The sequence below is a fragment of the Amblyomma maculatum genome, chromosome 1, assembly GCF_055883805.1.
Source record: "Amblyomma maculatum isolate TAMU_Amacu chromosome 1, ASM5588380v1, whole genome shotgun sequence".
In the NCBI taxonomy this organism is placed as follows: Eukaryota; Metazoa; Arthropoda; class Arachnida; order Ixodida; family Ixodidae; genus Amblyomma; species Amblyomma maculatum.
The window spans coordinates 33,032,782-33,052,539 of record NC_139344.1 but is presented as its reverse complement, the minus strand read 5'-3'; the positions used below and the strand labels follow the sequence as shown (position 1 = coordinate 33,052,539).

Genomic DNA, 19,758 nt, shown 5'->3' with positions numbered 1-19,758 from the left:
GCGCCAGCGAGGTGCCCTTTTGCGTTGCACTCTTTCAGCAGACGACAAAGACAAAGGGTAGCGGAGCTATGCAGGCTGCCTCAAGTTCAGGAAAGCTCGCGAACTCCCCGAGCTTTTTAGACACCGTTCAGATGAGCGAAGAAATGGTATCAATTCTGGAAATTCAACCGTCACCGTCACGAATTTCAATTTCAGTGGTTCGCCTTTAGTCTAATTTATTATTATCAGTATTTGTCCGCCGCTCGTTGACTTCTTGGGCTGTCGAAGAAGTACGACACACGAGATCACACCCTCAGTGACTTCTGTGTTCCACCCATTGATTTAGTGCAAGCAAGTTGTTTAGGGTAAAAATATTACTCAAGTTCCGGCTCGGGGCTGTTTGGGCTGGATGACAGATTCTTGGTCTAACAGCTTAGGAGCCTCGTTGTCGGGATTCCCGCGGTGCGCAGGCACCCAAGGCAGCTCTACGAGTACATGACGAGGCAGGGGTGCGTCGGTCTTGTCCTGCATTATATGGGCAAGAGTGTGGGTGTGGCCCGGAACAAAATTTAAAAGCGCCGTTTTGAGTCTGTGAGCGAATAGCGTGCTTCCATTTGAACTATAGCAGGGATAATCCCAGCTTGTTCTGCCGTGTCTGGGGTGGTGCCTGATGGGGTTGATAGGGTAAGAAGGGGGGACTATAGCCGCGACCACCTCTTCGCTTGTGCAAGCCGCATCCACCCATGATGTGTCCGTCTCAGAGCCGTAGAAACGGTGGAGCGCTTTGGCCACAGCTATTCTCGGCGACCTTGGTGATGTTGAGGAATATCCATCGATTCATATTCCAGGAACTGTTTTGAAGAATAGACGCTGAAAGATGCGGAGAGGGAGGGCAAACAGTGCGAGGTAGTTGGCTCGTAAGCGGGTCACGACGGTGTTTAAAATGTGTCTTTATAGAGTGTGCGGGAGATGCCGACGCACTGGGGCTAGCGGTGGACCTCCACCAGATCCCCGATAGTGTTCTGAAGGTGAAGTTTAGCAGACGGTCGTTGGGAGCATGGGCAACATTTTGAGAGCAGTGTTGTGCGTTTTGCGTATCAAGGCGGGTAGCGTGCTGGTGTCCGAAGAGCACACAGACGTCAGGTGAACTAGACGTAGCGTCGGAAGTCTGCATGCAACACGATGGCAAGCCGTATGTGATACTGAAATTGTTCATATCGAATCAATCATAAGCGAGGATATGTAGCAGCGGTTAGTGTGATGTGGAACAGTTGTAGTGGACGTTAGATCACTTATCACTGAGACACCATAAAATGTATTATATACACAGCTAGACTCGCCGTCTTGCAGTGGCTTGTAGATCCCAAAATTATCCGTAATTTCGACTTCATTGGCCGTCACCACGTAGGTACACGAGTGGACTTCAATCATTTTTTATCTTCCTTATTTTTTCTCTAGTATGCAGTGGGCATGTCAATGCAGCGTCGGTTGGTCGGTCGGCAGGATCTCAAACCCAGCGTACTTTTTAGTCTACGTTGTTTCTATTCTTCGGCGTAACTACTGCGGTCATCATTTCATAGCATTCACTGCAAAATGAATAATCATTTATTTGTTTTCAATACTTTAAGTTCCCTCAAACCGCAGTTTTGCCTGAACGGTAGTGCACTATGATAAATGAAGCATACATGTGTCAAGTGTACGTCAGCTTCCACATTCTACGCACATGTCAAATAGAAGCTACATGGAGACATGAGTAGATGAGCTTGTTTCACCGTCCAAGGGAGGAGAGAATTAAAAAAAGGGGCTATAAGAAGTTAGCACAATATAGAGACTGTTTTCACCGGCTATGTAGAATGGCCGACTACGGTGGGCGTTTGGTCTGGGCACATTAAAATAGAGCGCGGTTGACAGCGTGGGACAACAAATACACCATGCAAAAAAAAAAAAAAAAATGAAAAATGGCTTAGCTCTGCTATGCCTGGATATATGTAGCAAAAAGCAATGGCTACCTTGGGATCAGAAGAAGTTAATGCAGCGAAACTCTCCTTGGCTTCCATGTCGAGCGTGTCTAAGTTCACCGGCGTTCTATAATTCGTTTACAGGGAAAGGAAATGCGCAGCATCTCTCACTAGCGGAAGGGAAGATGCGCCGCCCGGCGGCGTTGGGGCGCACTCGTTCCCGTTTGGTCCTCATAGCTGACGGCAGATGCGTGACGTCATATCCTTGACGTCACCTAATTGAGCGACTTAACTATTTTAGTCTTTGGTACTTTCAAATTGCGCGCCAATCGCAGTATCTGGCACTCGCGGAATCCAGCTATCATCCTCGCGGTAGGCAAGCGGAATTATGAATAGCGTTTCACGACCAGGAGCGTGGCACAGCGGTAAAGCGCTCGGCTGCTTAATTCTTGAATGGCGACTATTTCTTTTACTTTTTTTCTTTTTTTTTTTAAATGAGGAGGAGTCGCACACCTCTTAAGCGTTGTCAGGCAACGCCGGTATAGCTTGGCGAAGGGGCTGCGCAGCTGGCCTTGGCTGTGACGTCACTCGATCGCGGCATACGGCATACGCGAAGCTCGGCTCCTGCCTTCGTATGTGAAGCTTTTCGCTTCAAAACTTCTGCAAGAAGATTGCGTCACGTAACTTGCGTCGTATAGAGAGTGAAACAAGCTTGAGAGGCGACAGCAGGCGACTGTAGTCAAAGTAGTATTTCCGACGTATGTGCCGATCGTAAAGAATCTGAATAAAGCGCCTTTGTACAGGTTCAACTGCTGCACACTGCGTGATTGTCAGAGAGTTCCAGACTACACTGCAAAAATCTAATCTTGACAAGACAATCGATTTGTACAGGAGCAGAAAGCAGTCTTTCGATCTGAAATTCCGTGTAGCACGTGTAATGACGCATAAAGACCGGTAACTCGAGTATACTACGTTGTTAACCTGGGCGTTAAATGTCAGCTGGGAATACGGTATACATCCAAGTCGCGGACAACATCAATATGGCCTACAAGATTGCGATCTTCAGTGTAGTAATACAGTATTGGCTTCTTCCTTCTAGTGAAGGAAATAGCTACCGTTTTGTTGCAGTTCAGCATCAGAGTGTTTCGTGCGCACCATTCGCATATTGAGTTGATATCTTTCGGTAACTAGTTACCGTCTATTGTAGCGTCCAGAGAGCGAAAAATCTTCAGGTCATCAGCAAACTGCAGTATGTCACCATATCGGACGCAGTCCAAAACATCATTAATAAAAAGATTGAAAATTTAAGGCGATAGACTAGATCTCAGTGGTAAAACAGTTTTAGAAGGATATGCAAATGAGAAGCATGAGCCATTTGTGACAACATTTACGGGGTCGCAATGGTAACTGGCAAACCTTTCACGCAGAGATGGTGAGAATCCGTTTGTCGCATTTTGCACAAGAGCAGATCATGACTAACGAGGTCGAAAGCTTTGTTTAAGTAAACTATACGGCGTCCACCTGTCCTCTTGCTGCGGCCATTGGGACGACTGAGTTAAAAAAACTAGCAAGGTTTGTTTCGACGCAACACTCAGGAAAAAAAGTCATGCTGTTCAGCGTTAATTTTTTTTTAGATAAAAGAGAACATTGGCGTGCAACACACGGTATAAAATTTTCGATAAGTATATAGTTGCTGATATTATTCCTAGCACACTTTTGTGTACTGGTACCATCACAGATAATTTGCAGCAAGACAGAAACGTTTTTGTGCGCAAAGGCAGGTTAAAACTTGTGTCAGGACAGGCGTGAGTAAATTAGCACAACCCTTGATTACGAACATTGGAATTTCGTCTGTGAACTCTGGTTCTTTTGAATGGTAGTGCACAAATAGCTGCTGCTACCTCGGAAACTTCAAAGGGCGGCATATTCATGGAAAGATTCAGATGAACAGCATGTGCTATTAAAGGCAGTGGCGGCAGTTGGAACGCGCGGATATGCTGAGGCGAGGTGTTGACTAACGCATTGCACACTGCCTGGCGGTCGAAGATTGCGTCAGCACCTTTGGATAAACATATAGTATCTTCATTGTGCCCCTGATGACCAAGTGTGCCCTGTGAAATCCGCCAAACTGGATTAGGGCAGTTCAGAAGCTTTTTTTTTTCTTTGTGTATTCTGTGGAGCGATAAATCTTACTGCGACTGCGCACCGTAGCTCCAGTTTTACGAAGAGAACTGGCACTAGCGTCATGTACATTCATCGCAGTCAGTATCTGGGAATATAAATGGGCCTCCGCATCCTGCATTCTTAATAGAGCAAGTCAGTTGGCCATTGGTCGACACAATGCTAAACCCAATCTTGCTTACTTTGCCCAGTCCTCATTGCTGTTGACATCTACATGGGTTCATTGCTCGCGTTTTGTGACATGAGGAGCCCAACCGAAGACCTTCCCCTGAAAGCGCCGGTAGGTATGACATGCTCGATGTTGACAGACGTTGGCCTTTCCAGTTTGTGTTTCCGATGTGTGCTGTTCGTGGGCGCCAAAGAGGCCTACACATCTTACATGTACCTCGGCGTCCAGGTGACTAGCACAAGGTAATTAAACTTAAGAAATTATTATATAACATTCGAAGCAAACAAACCACTGGATTGCTTCCGATGAAACAGAATTATTGCTCCATCACCAATAATATTATTATTATGCACAACCTATGTGCGACCCCAAATCGTATATGCTTCATTTGTCTGAAATACAGACAGTGTCACATTAGAAATCTGTGCTGAACCGCGCAGCACCTTATATTTTCTCTAACTACTATCGTTCAGCTAGAGTCACTTAAATGAAATCGCTCTTAAACCTCAGCCCCACCGCGGTGGTGCAGTGGTAAGACGCCCGACTACTTTGTCGGCGTAGTTGAGTTCGATCCTGACTGCGACGGCTGCGTTTCGATGGAGGGGAAACGAAGAGGCGTCCATGTGCTGTGTGATGTCAGCGCACGCTAAAGATCCCTAGGCGGTCGAAATTACTCCGTAGCCCTCCACTACGGCCCCTATTTCCTTCTATCCACTTTCATTCCCACCTTCCTCTCATACCTTACGGCACGGTTCAGGTGTCTACAAAAAGAAGTGTGACAGATACTGCGCCTCTCCCTTCCTGTAAACCATTAATTACTATTCTTATTATTGTTATTAAACGTGATGCCACCTGCTACCCGTAAGTTCACCCGCATTTCTTTGTTTTATAGGCTTTTCTAAAACAAAACTGAACTTCACTGCAGATGGATTCAACCAGCACCATTATTTCTCATCATCGTTATTAGCAAGAAAAAAAAAATCAGTACCACATGTGCACAAACATATCTTCGAAATAGGTAAAAAGAAAAGGACTTCGTTGCCCGCATTATTAGCTGGCGTCAGTGGTCTCATTCAGTATTAAAAGTTCCATACAACGCAAATAACTGATTAAGGTGGTTGTGTTCATTAAGTGGTTCATTACGCTGTTCTTCTCGAACACTTTATACCGGTCCTCGATGAAATCTTTTACCTCATGCGAAAATTGTTAGCCATCATAATTGCTAACTTTATTGTTTTGCACGCCGATACAAATTATGCTTTGTGTTCTTTTTTACTGTTGAGAATTTCCCTCTCGCTCTATAATGTAGTTTGTACCGTGAGGGTAAAATAAATAAATAAAGACTAGAGAACATCTTTTAGCTGACCTTCTACAGGGCCAAACCAAAATCGAGAAGAGCTGAGCGACACAGAGTCGAATTTCAAAGTAATCGAAGAATCAGTATTCGCAACCAAAGAAATCGCTTTCTGTACTCGTAATTCGAGAAAAAAAAAAAAAAAAAGAAAACAACAACAAGCAAAGAAACAAAGAAATACGTTCAAAGATTAAAAAAAAAAGCTTTATGACCGTGAGTACTGAAGCAGAAAAAGTGACATGCTCTTATTTGGTGTTCCCGAAAGGAAAAATGAAACGCGAGTTGACCCAGTGGAAGCTGTATTTAAAGACTTAGTAACTGTTATGCTGGAAGCACTGTGGTATTTGCACTGTGTGTGCGTGTGCGCGTGTGTGTGTGTGTGTGTGCGCGTGTGTGTGTGTGTGTGTGTGTGTGTGTGTGTGTGTGTGTGTGTGTGTGTGTGTGTGTGTGTGTGTGTGTGTGTGTGTGTGTGTGTGTGTGTGTGTGTGTGTGTGTGTGTGTGTGTGTGTGTGTGTGTGTGTGTGTGTGTGTGTGTGTGTGTGTGTGTGTGTGTGCGGGGGGGGGGACACTTTGGTATTGCGAAATCTGCAGACTTGGCAGACTTCGGAAAAGGTAAAGTTGTTAAAAGGCAAGTTGTTGTGATGTTGAAGTTAATGAATTACCGCGATGAGGTGCAAGGTATGACAAAATACTACAAACGGAAAGGCAAAGATGTTGCGTTTTCGGCAGACTTTTTATGGAATCCGTTAACAAGACAAGAAAGAGAAAAAGGTATCAAGGTTTCGACTCTGATGAAACGGGTTAAATATGCGAATGCACAGTTGAATTCCGTTTAGCTCTTGGTCGGCATTTGTTTCGTTTTTATCCGTAATTTAAGATTTGTTTGCACTCTAGATACACACACATTAAGCAACGTGTTCACGTTTACGGCGTCTTCTCTTCCGTTCCAACTCAGCCCGCCGGACGCGGCACGCTCCTTCGGTCGAGACATGAAAGGACCCGGCTCACTCGCCCTCCTGGCGTGGTTTGACGTGCCGTAGTCAACTGTTGGATATAAAGGAGGCTATGGCTGCTCTACCTTGTTCGGCGAGGTCAGACTCAAGGTCAAACCACGCACATCCTGAAGGCCCGGTTAGACCTCGTGAAATAGTGCATTCGCACTAAAATTCGGAAATCACTGCGGAAACTACATTGGGAGTATGCGAATGCATTGGCGCTAGGCGGCGTTTTCTAGCGAGAGTTACACTACGCCAGCCGCTTCGACTCTTCGCCATGATCGCACTTTCGTCGCGGTCGCACCTTGGCCGTGATCGCACAGACCTTAAGCCGTTGCCTAGCAACCGCTAGAAGAAGAATAAGGAGGAGGAGGAGGAGGAGGAGGAGGAGGAGGAGAAGAGTTGGCAGGAGTTGCTAACTGGGGCCTCTCCTTTCATAAGGGATGTCACAAGCAGCCGGTCAAAACTTTTGCATTCACGTTAGCCCTAGGCCACGCAGGCACAATCATACGGCTCGGTTAAAGGAGCTTTATATGTTGGCTGGCAGCTTACGCTTTAGCGTCATGGCGAAGGTGCCGGGAGTGAAAACAGAGAGAAAGAGGTGCCGTAGTGGAGAGCTTCGGACCAGCGCGCAACAGACGCTTTCTCCTGCTCGCACTTTAGTGGTCAAAAGTGCCCTATGGGATAAAAAAGCTGAAACCATACAATAAGCTACTATGTGCAAAAGCCATGTCTTGACTTTCAAGCGGAACCTAAGCGCAGTCATGCAGTTAGCCTTCGCGTAAATCCAGGTTTAACCACAAGGTAAACCAGAGCTAATTTTTTTGTAATTTTATTGTTTACCTTGAGTGTTTTATTCTTATTTTCCTTTTGATTTGTCATTTTTAAATTTATTTTGTTACTTTTTTCTTAGTTTTAGTTTTTATTCTTTTGTCCTAGCAATTATCATGGATTATTATTTTATTAGTGCTTATTATTAATTACTATCATCAATATTATTCCTTTTTACATACCCTACAGATGCTTTTATTACTAATAGGCTTACAAGAAAGGAAAGGCGCAGAATCCGTCACTCTCTCTGATGACACCCGCATAATATAATAATTGATTTGCAGAAATGGCAAGGCGTAGTATCTGTCACGAACATCCTGAAGGCCCAGTTAGACCTTTGAAATAGTGCATTCGCATTAGGGAGCTTCGGGATAGCGCATTCGAAAGAAAGAAAGTGCTCATTTGGTAAAGTTGATGCACCACAATCCTAAAGTTGAAGAAGGATTCGTCGAGCGGCAACATTCTAGAAACATGCAAATTTCTGTTGCGATCCACCATTGTGACCCGCAGTATGACCAATGACCTAAAAATCAACGATTGGTTAATTTCGTTGCTTTTCCATCTAAGTTATAAACATTGTTGAAAATAGATCGCATATGACGTCACGAGACGGGCGATTTTCAACGCGAGAGCGTTATTAGCACCAATATGTCGGAAAAAAAGGGAGGGAAAAAAAGCCGAAGCGTCGTCACGTTAACGCCTGCTACCCGCGCCTCCCCTAGCTGAACTTCGCTCGCATTCAAACACTTTGCAACTCGCTTAATAGCTAATTTCTGAACTTATGCCTCTACAGTATTTCACACATACTCTGTAGCAAACAGTCGCAATTAATACACCACGCTATGCGAAATATCACCTGACATAGGTGTAAATCTGCGTTTAACCGTTCCTTACTAAAAGTGCCGGTGTGGCCTATGTACAGTGTGCCTAGCTCGTGATAAAAGGGCCCTAAAGGGTGTGGGCGATTCCTCTGCCCGAGGGAGAGGAAAGACACACACACACACACACACACACACACACACACACACACACACACACACACACACACACACACACACACACACACACACACACACACACACACACACACACACACACACACACACACACACACACACACACACACACACACACACACACACACACACACACACACACACACACACACACACACACACACACACACACACACACACACACACACACACACACACACACACACACACACACACACACACACACACACACACACACACACACACACACACACACACACACACACACACACACACACACACACACACACACACACACACACACACACACACACACACACACACACACACACACACACACACACACACACACACACACACACACACACACACACACACACACACACACACACACACACACACACACACACACACACACACACACACACACACACACACACACACACACACACACACACACACACACACACACACACACACACACACACACACACACACACACACACACACACACACACACACACACACACACACACACACACACACACACACACACACACACACACACACACACACACACACACACACACACACACACACACACACACACACACACACACACACACACACACACACACACACACACACACACACACACACACACACACACACACACACACACACACACACACACACACACACACACACACACACACACACACACACACACACACACACACACACACACACACACACACACACACACACACACACACACACACACACACACACACACACACACACACACACACACACACACACACACACACACACACACACACACACACACACACACACACACACACACACACACACACACACACACACACACACACACACACACACACACACACACACACACACACACACACACACACACACACACACACACACACACACACACACACACACACACACACACACACACACACACACACACACACACACACACACACACACACACACACACACACACACACACACACACACACACACACACACACACACACACACACACACACACACACACACACACACACACACACACACACACACACACACACACACACACACACACACACACACACACACACACACACACACACACACACACACACACACACACACACACACACACACACACACACACACACACACACACACACACACACACACACACACACACACACACACACACACACACACACACACACACACACACACACACACACACACACACACAGCAGGCCGTGAAAGAAGCATATCTTTATCTCAGATGTCCGAAGGTCAGGGGTGTCATGATCGGGAGCCAGCAGCAGGAGCTCCCACACTCAAGGCAATCCGGCGAGGAAGAGAGAGAGGCGGCGGCATACGCTCCGCTTTATAGCCCCCGCGCTGGTACCGCTTATCCATTATTACGGCACAAGCGGGGAGAGGGAAGGGGTAAAGGGCGGCGCATCGGTAGCCGCGGGAAAGGCGCTCCCTTCAATTGTGGCTGGTGTGGTCCCCACAAGGGTGCAATTCGGTTCTCAGCGATCCCAACCTTCCGGCTAAAAAGCGAAGCCTGAGTTGGCAGCGCCTGCCACCTCAGCCATGCCATGTGGTCTCGTGACGTCATACAACCCTTTATCTAAACTCTCAAATTGACAAAAAAAAATCTAAATAAATGTGAGAGAAAGCCCGCACCCAACCAGAGGTTATCGCAGGCAAAAAGCAATTGAATATAAAAGAAAATGAGAAACTCCCCAAGGGAATATTTAAAGAAAGCCAATCAGAAGAAAAGGAAAACTATGGAACAAATGTTGGGCGGGAAAAGTGGTTTTTAGGGCAGAAATGCCCAGCGACAAAACGGCTCATGGCGTGCCAAGAAACTTGCGATGTGCTCGCAAGTGACCACGGTGAGGGAAGGGGCAGGGAACTGTGGAAAGGAAGAGAAGTCAAGAAAAGAAGACGAGGGGAATAAAAGAAAGGGAAGAGAATGGAGAGGGGGCAGTTCAGTGGGGGGCGGGGAGGGGGGGGGTTAAAAATGCAGGTCCCTAAAACGAAAAAAAAACGTGTGAGAGAGAAACGAAAATAAGGAGGAGAAACAGGTAGGAACAAGGAAACTGATGCGAAACTAGTGAAAAAAAATAACGAAAGGAGTTCAGCTAACTGTCATTACGGAACAAATTTATTTTATTTATTTATACATACTGCAGCCTCGATGAGGCTATGGCAGGAGTGGGCAAACAAAGCAAACTGTACCAAGCAAATACAAACATATATACACACACACACACACACATATATATATATATATATATACACATATACACACATATATATGTACATACATACATACACACATACACATATACATACATATATATAAAAAGGCATTAGGAAGCAATGGCTGTCAAGAATTGTTCAATTGGTAGCGAGCGGACGTGTCCAGGCAGCGAATTCCAGAGTTCAATGGTGAGAGGAAAGAAGCTATGTTGGAATGTCTCAGTGCGGGAAAAGAAAGGGATGAGATTTAGGCTATGGGAACTTCTAGTTATGGAAGGCTGGCTAATGTTCAAATAATTATTTAGTGATGGAAGGCGCTGAGAGTGAACCAGTATGTGCAAAAACTTCAAACATTCTATTTAATGGCGAGATGATAGGGTTGTGAGACCTAAATCTGTATTATGTGAAGAAGGGGAAAAATCGCGGCCGTAGTTGTGAAAGATGAAGCGTACTGGTTTTTTATTTGAACTGATTCTAATTTTTTGATATCGGATTTCTTATAAGGGTTCCATACGATACAGGCATAATCAAGAATGGGGCGGATAAGTGTTTTATATGTGAGCAGTTTGGTATCCTTTGGGGCTTTACGCAGTGTACGATGGAGGTATCCGAGACGTTTAAAAGCTTTATTACATATGATGTCAATGTGTTTAGACCATGAGATGTCATGAGAGAAATGAAGGCCGAGGTATTTATACTCGGTGACTCGTTCTAAATCCTGGCCGTGAAAACTGTAGGTGAGATGTGAAGGAGATGGGCATCTAGAAAAGGACATGGAAACAGTTTTAGAGAAATTAATATTCATTTGCCATTCCTTGCACCATTTACAAAAATTAGAAAATGAGTCGTTAAGTATTCCATGGTCAAGTGGTGTATTAATCTCGTGATATAAGACGCAGTCATCAGCGTAAAGACGAATTTTTACAGATACACAGCATGACAGGTCGTTAATATATAATAAGAAAAGAAGCGGGCCTAAAACGGAACCTTGCGGAACGCCGGATGAAACACTAACAGGAGTGGAAACAGATGAATTAAAGTATACAGACTGCGAACGCTGATTTAAGAAACTGGATATCCAACCAACCAGGGAAGGGGTTTTTAGAACAGAGTTAAGTTTGTGTAGGAGTTTAGGGTGTGGGACAGTGTCGAAAGCTTTAGATAAATCAACAAAAATGCTGTCGACCTGTCTACCTAGATCTAATGACTGAGAAATGTGGTGCGCAAATTAAATTAGTTGGGTAGTGGTGCTCAGGCCTTGACGGAAACCATACTGGTAAATGTTTAGGATATTGTGGGTTTCAAGAAATTCAATGATATGTTTGAAAATAACATGTTCGAGTAACTTGCATGAATGGGCTGTTAAGGAGATAGGTCTGTAGTTCTGCAGTAGTTGAGTACTACCGGATTTGAACAATGGAATGACCTTGGCAAGCTTCCAGGAGTGGGGAACAGTGCTGGTGGATAATGATTTACGGAAGATTGTGGTGAGATATCGGCTTGTCCAAAGTGAGTAGCGCACAAGGAAGGAGTTAGGTATGTCATCTGGGCCACAGCTCTTTTTAGTATCTAATTGGAGGATCATATTGAGAACACCTGTACCAGAGACGACGACATCTTCGATGGGAGGGTAAGAGTCACAGCTAAAAGAAGGAACGATAGAGTTATCTAGTGTGAATACAGAATGAAAATAGGAATTGAAAGCAGAAGCAATTGTCAGTGAATCTGAAACAGGAACGCCGTTAACTATAAAACTGTTGCAAGTACTGTTACTGGGTAGTATCGATTTCCAGAATTTGCGAGGGTTAGTTTTCATTAATTTTGGCAATGTAACGGAATAGTAAAAATCCTTGGCAGACTTTAACCTGACGCGTAGCTCCTCCTTGGCATCATTGAACTCTGCAATTTTGACAGGATTGCCATTTCTTTTCGACTTACGCAATTTTGCAACACGACGCGATAAATGCAGTAGGTTTCTTGTTATCCATGGCAAATCTCTATTTTTCTTTTTTGTTTTCAGCGGAACAAAGTGATTAATACATGTTTTAACAATATGTTCAAAAAACCCCACAACAGCATCAACATCACTGGTCAGAGATAATTCTTCAAACATTTCAAAGGATTCACGTAATGTGTCAATTATAGCAACATCATTGGCCTGGTTGAAGTCACGAAAACTGCTGTACTCAAACCGGGCTCTGGGAACAGTGCAGCTGATTGAGAATAATACAGCCTTATGGTCCGATATGCCGTCAGTAACACAGCACTGCAAACCATTCTCGAATAGATTAGAGCTGAGAAAAACTAGATCTAGGACTGCCGCTTGCCTGGTGTTCGCATGAACAATTTGTTTGAGGCCAAGTGATAAGGAAAGGTGTAACAATTTTCTTGAGAAAGAGACATCATGGCCGGTATTGCTAAGAGAAGGCCAGTGAATACCTGGCACATTAAAATCTCCCATAAGTATTATATTTGTCGGATTCAAATCATGCAAAAGTTTACTTAGAAGAAATAATTGATTATCATCAGAGCCAGGAGGCCGATAAAACACTCCAATTAATGTGAATGTGTTTTCCAAATAAACTTTACACAAAAGCAATTCAATTTCACATGGAGATTCAAGGACAGAAAACTTCAAATGTGACTGTATATAGAGGGCGACACCACCGCCTCTACCATTCGGTCTGTCAGCTCTCAGCAACGTGAATCCACTTAACGCAACTTCAGAGTCGTATATGCTACCATGTAACCAAGTTTCAGTAACACCAATAATGTGAGGGGAATGAGCAGTTACCAAGGAGTTAAGGTCGGTAAATTTATTAAGCAGGCTTCTAGCGTTTAAATTTAACACACGGAGGTTATTGCTGTGATAAGGTAGTCAAGGCGAAGTGGCTACTGCATTAGTAGCATTACTTAGTGACGCATTACGGGATGCTTTTTCCAGTGAATTAGAAGAACTGTTCCAGTTATGCCGAACTTTATCAATAAATACATGATCAAACCGTATTCGGACCGTGCAGCCATTGCTTCTGAAACTTTCAGTCGCTTCCCAAAGCTTTTTCCGGATATTGCGGACACGTATTGAAAAATCCTCCGATATACGGTAATCGGATTCCTTAAGCTTGTGGCCATTTTTTAACACTGAAGCTTTCTCCCGAAAGTCCAGAAGCTTCATGAAAACGGGACGGGGACGGTCATGTGAAGGCCTTCCAAGACGATGGCACCTCTCTATTTGAGGGCAGCTCATATTGAGTTCTTCCTCAAACCATTTTGCAATGTCAGAGGAGAGACGTTCATTATTTTCATCAGAGGATTCGGGCAGACCATGCAATATTAAGTTGTTCCTACGTGCACGGTTTTCCAACTCATCGTTTTTATTTGAAAGACTGTGAAGTTCGGAACTTAGACGTACAACTTCACTGTTGAGACTGCCACTGTCGGCGGCGGGCTTTTGTAACGAGGACTCCAGAGCAGCCACGCGCGACTCAATTGTCTCAAAACGTGAATTAATAGATTCATGAAAAGATTTAATTTCAGCAATATCCTGAGCTAATTTTCGCTGTCCGTTCAAAAGCTCAGCAAACATATCTGACACCGACGGTTGACCGGCGGCGGCTTCCGAATTTGAAGGGCTCACATTACTTTGAGAGCGAGTAACCATCGCTGATGGCGGAGGACCAGGATTACCTTCAACATCCCCACTCCTCAGAAGTCTACTAATACAAGTCGCAATTTGCGAGTACAGCGAAACATAAGCAAAGCACTTGCGAGAGTGGTGTGGGCAAGGAAACAGCAGTAGAAATCGATCATCAGAGCGAATACAAGGGGCATTCTGAAGATAACATGCCTGCGTAAGAAACAGGCAGCGAGTAAGCATGGTGCTCGCACTGCTGCCACCTCGCCCACTGATGAAGGAACGGTCCAGCACGCAATTTATAGGCAGGTCCTTGAACGTCCCGTCACTGGGTTTGATGAGGTATGGGTGACGTAGAGTGACGGTCACTTTGCACGGATTGCATACACGTGTGGTGACAGGCAGATCAAGACTATGGTCCGTAAGAGAGATAGGACAGTTCGTATAGTGGCCAGCTGATTCATCCAAGAACATCGGCGATGGCGGCGAGTGCACATGAGTTGTGACGTCAGGAGCCATGAACGAAGCATAGTCGAAGTGACAACAAACGAGGAAGGCAATATGCGTAAGAAACAGGCAGCGAGTAAGCATGGTGCTCGCACTGCTGCCACCTCGCCCACTGTCTATGTATCTATGTATGTAATGTATATATGTATATATGTATGTACAAATCTATGTATTAACACAGTTCAAAATAAACGAGGGAACTCAGGGCATTCAAACAGGAAAGCCACGTGTCCACATGGCAGGGGCAGGGCCGCAGCCCACCAAAATCGGCCATATAGCACCCCCGACCACACAAGACATGTTAAAGACTTTGTATCGACCGGTAGTGCTACGAACCACCCGGGCGGGAATGAACGCGATTGACAGGTGGAAGCAAAGAAGAGACACGAACGACAATGCGTATAAGCAGCGCACGAGAACGAGCGGAGGATAATAAAGAAAGGAAGTCTTGAGAGGAAACAAAGTTAGGATACCCAGGCAGCACCTTTGCTATATCCGCAGTAAGTGGACAGGCGCATAGGTAATGAATCACGTCACCCTTAGCTTCACCGCATGGACAGGAAGGCGAAGAGATAAGTGCAAAGCGATGGAAGTACGAAGGAAAGCGGCCGTGGCCCGTTAGGAGAGGAACAAGAGATCGGGATGGAGGGAAAGAGAGGGGTAGATGAAGAATGGAGGGGACAAAAATAGATAAGAGGGTGTCTGAGTGATCTGCGGTTCGCATGAATGCCCAGAGCTTTAGAACAGTAGTGCGCATACAAGTGCGCACAGACAAAGGCGATAGCCACGACGGTTGTAAGAGGCCACGCGTCGATGCCAGAGAAGCTGCCCGGTCTGCTAGCAGGTTGCCCCAGAAACCAAAGTGGGCAACGACATGATATAAAAAGACAGGACGGTGAAGAGAAATGGTAGCAAGGGTAGAATTTTATGTCGCGGATGCGGAAATCTGGAGTGGAAAGAGAATGAATAGTCTGAAGAAGAGAAAGGTAATCAGAGTAGATGTTCAAGGGTAAAGGAGAAGGGGCGTGCCGGGCATAACAACAAGCCTCGTGAAACGGAACAGCCTCTAAGCCGAAGGCACTGAGGGCTGTCTCACCGCCCACAGAGCGGGATGTATAGGAACCGTCCGTGCAAATATGAAGACCTGGAAGGTAGGACTGAAAGGGAAAATTAGAAGGGAGAAGACGGGTGAACGAGAAAGGAAAGGCCAGAGAGGTATGGTCACACCAGAAATCAAAGCGTGGAAAAATATCGGATGGGAGATAAGCGTGACCTCCAAAAAGGACGGGATCCACGCCGTTTAAGAGACTGTACTCTGCAAAGAGGCGGTCCAGCAAAGGGTCGAGGAGGTACCCGGAGGAGCACCTAGAGAGCAGCCGTGCGCGTTGTACGGAATGCTCCAGTGAGAGCGAGAAGAGGGACACGCTACAAAGTAATTATCTTATCCCGAAGGCGGGAATGAACGTGGCGAGACCACCAAGCTGGAGCAGCAAAGGTTAAGGCGGGCTGTATCACCTGAAAATTAAGCCTACGGAGAGAAGAGGGGGTATCGAACGATGAAATGAAAGAAATGTGACGAGGCGCGAAGTGAGTACCTCTGCCTTGTCGCGCAGGAAGTTAGCATGAGGTAAAAATGTGAGATGGCGGTGAAAAACAACACCTAAAATTCTTAGTTCTTGTTTGAAGCTCAGCGGCTGGCTCGCAAAGCGCACGGTGCTGTTACGTTTTTCTATACCGCTCACGCCATGAGAAAATAGCATACATAATGTTTTCGCACGACAGATGGTGACACGGGATTGGGAGGCCCAGCTGGCTATCCTATCGAGGATGTCTGTACACAACTGTTCGAGTTCATGTCGCGTTCTGGCCGGTATCAATACTATGGTGTCGTCAGCATACGCCTGTAAGAAGACACCAGGAGGCATTGAATAGTCCAAAAGTTCTGCGATAATATTATTCCACAACAAGGGGGTCATACAACGCGATGACCATTTAGTGCCGCCTGCCAGTTACCACATGTCAGAGCCGTACACCGGGAGCCTTCCATCCCTCGTTTGAAGCCCGGCGTCCTCGATAGATCACGAGCATTCATTTCGGAGGGGGCGGGGCTCTGGAAACCACCCCTGAATGAAAAGTCGGCGGCTACTGCATATCTCGCGTGGTCTGAGTCACATGAAAGAAAATTTACACGGCACAATATATAATTCAGAAGCGAGCGTTAATGTATATTTCATTTGTTTACATTAAGCCACAATATAATCGTGTATCATGTTGTATAAAATAGTAACGCTTAGGCATGTATGTGCCGCCTGATCCTCATTATATTCCATAACTTTTTTGCGCCGTATCCATTTAGAAACAGCTATTTTTGCTCCAAGTGCTCTCAATACAGGTATTTCAATACCTTCCTGCCGTGGCCGCGTAATTTGTCACGCCCTCGACCTTGTTGTCACAAGCCCCTCGGCCATCGTTGCGTATTCCTCGCAAATGCCCCAGTGCCTGGCTTCGCGGTTGCTGTGTTCGTCGCATGTCCGCTGAACCACGGGAAGAACGTTGACAGGACGCATCTCCCACGCGAGTTGATGGGCGGAGAATATAAATGCTTTAAACAAAAAAAAAATCGTTATCTTACTGACTACAAGAGCATGCAATCTCGACTTGGATATATGGAGAAAGGTTAAATTGGGCCAGTTGCCTTAATTATATATTTAATGACAGTCAGCATAAGCCAACAACCTTCGCAGGGCTAGCATGTATACAGCATGGTTAAAACGGTGGGTCACAATTACCTTGGGTGGTATTTTATGTACTGTTGCAGCTTACGGCTGCAGAGGCGCCAGATAATAATATTAGAGGTCAGAAACAAGGGTCGTTAAGTCATACGGAGCCATCCTATATGACAGTTGCATTCGACATAATTTTTCGTGCAGCTTTACCTAAAGGTCGCCTATAAGATTGCTAAAAGATTTTTCAATGACGAAATATTTCGGGTCGGAGATATCGAGCGTTAAGTTTGTTTCTCGCTTGTAACTTCGAGGCAGGTAACTTCAATTCTTCGTCCACTTTCGGCGGCGCTCCGGTAGCTTCCACGCGCCTTCGCTCTCGGGCGTTCTACTAAGCGCACGCAGCGCCACGCGCATAGCGCGCACCCAGGCTTATTCGCAAAGCGGCTTGCCCCCGAGACCGGAATCTCTGATTCTCACGTTCGAAAACGCTCTCATTTTTAAGCAGCCAGATGCAGGCGAGCCGAATTCTATGCGGCGACTCCCATGAAAGTGAGCCAACAGTGCCTCCGGTGGCATCTTCCCGAGGATCTTCGGAGAAGAACATCCAGGAGGAGCGAGAGGTTCCATGCAAGCGACGGATTCTTCAGTCCACCCCCGCAGTGTCGACCACTAAGGTGAGAAGACCGTCACCGGCATCGCCAGAAGGGTCTTCAAAACAGCCAAATGAGGAGCTGGTGGTTGAATGGAGGCAGCGGGTTGCTTCCTCCACGTCCGCTGTTTCAACCACCAGCGTCAGGAGACCCTCGATGGCTACAGCGGAGGGAACCTTCGGCCGTCATGTCGAACACACAGCCAGTGGCCGCAGTATTCGTAACGAAACTTCGAACAACAGGGCGCTATCCATGGCCGCCTCGTCATCAACTATCGCCAACATCCAGACCAGCGGCAGGCCAAGCGGAGACGACGAACTGTCTGATTGTGCTATGGAACAACCGTTCAAGGAATTCCAAGTGAGGGATTCCTACGACTACGATGCACCCGTCCGAGACTTCACAAAAGGTCTCACAAGTCTGGATGAATCGAACCCGGATGAAGAAGACTGCCAACGCCGTCAGTAGTTGGGGGAAATGCTCACAAGCATGTCTGGAGGTACAAGGCCCATTGGGTCTGAATGATGAAGGGTCGGGCTCTCTCAATAAACACCTGACATTCCCTTTCTGTGTATTCTTGATGTGCACCGCTTGTACGGGCCTCCGGCCTCGCTGGTGGTGTACTGTGATTTTACAGTGTCAGTTCGTTATAGCTTTAACTCCCGATAGCGTGGTCTCGCCGCAGCCGGTGTTTGTAGCATGCGGTGAACGGCCGGCTACGGTATGCACGCGCATGAGGTGGCCAGCTTGCTACCGTTTTTCATGGCGTGGGCACGTGCAGGCTCGCACTAGTGTGCGATGACAGGTTGGCTGACCTTCCTGCTGCATTGCATTGTTTCAGCGGGAGGCTACGACGAGGGAAGCGGAGCTGAGCATGCTGCCTTGAGTTTGGAAATCTCGAGATCTCTCCGACCACTGGCGACTCCCGGTTCAGCAGTCATGTGAAACATGACATCGTTGCAGCGTTTCGGAGTCCTATGAACTTTTTTTATTTGCGGCAGATTTTTTATAAGCGAGTTACAAAACTTTCCAATCACCCCTCGTAGCATCTGCTGCTGAAAACGCGGTGCGAGAATTCCAGGACCAGAAATGAGAGCGGCGAGCCGATAACGTTCCCGCGTTTTTCAGAGCGTGGATATCACAAAGCCAATAGAATTCGTAGTCAAGTCACCCAGTTTGCGTCGCCAAAGCCACCGTAATCAACATGCCTCAAAAACTCAAGCTAGGTGTTTTAAAAATCAAGATTAACAGTAATTTGCAAGGGTGGAAGAACGGGCTAGTTGGTAATTCATCTTGGAAATCAAACTAGCGCACTTCAAAACAAAGACACAGGGTGAGAAGTCCTTCTCACCCTGTGTCTTTCTCCTTCTCAGCCCTGTGAGCCATCCCTTCATAATTGCACTGTCATTGCGAGAAATGCACATCAGTAT

General features: G+C 46.1%; 1 protein-coding gene across 1 annotated transcript; it reads right to left on the bottom strand.

The window, feature by feature from the left end:
* Positions 1 to 13,689: 13,689 nt before the first annotated feature.
* LOC146202093 (uncharacterized) lies at positions 13,690 to 14,964 on the bottom strand. The gene has a single exon (XM_084600139.1). The coding sequence runs from the start codon at positions 14,962 to 14,964 to the stop codon at positions 13,690 to 13,692; it is 1,275 nt and encodes a 424-aa protein (XP_084456265.1).
* Positions 14,965 to 19,758: the final 4,794 nt, after the last annotated feature.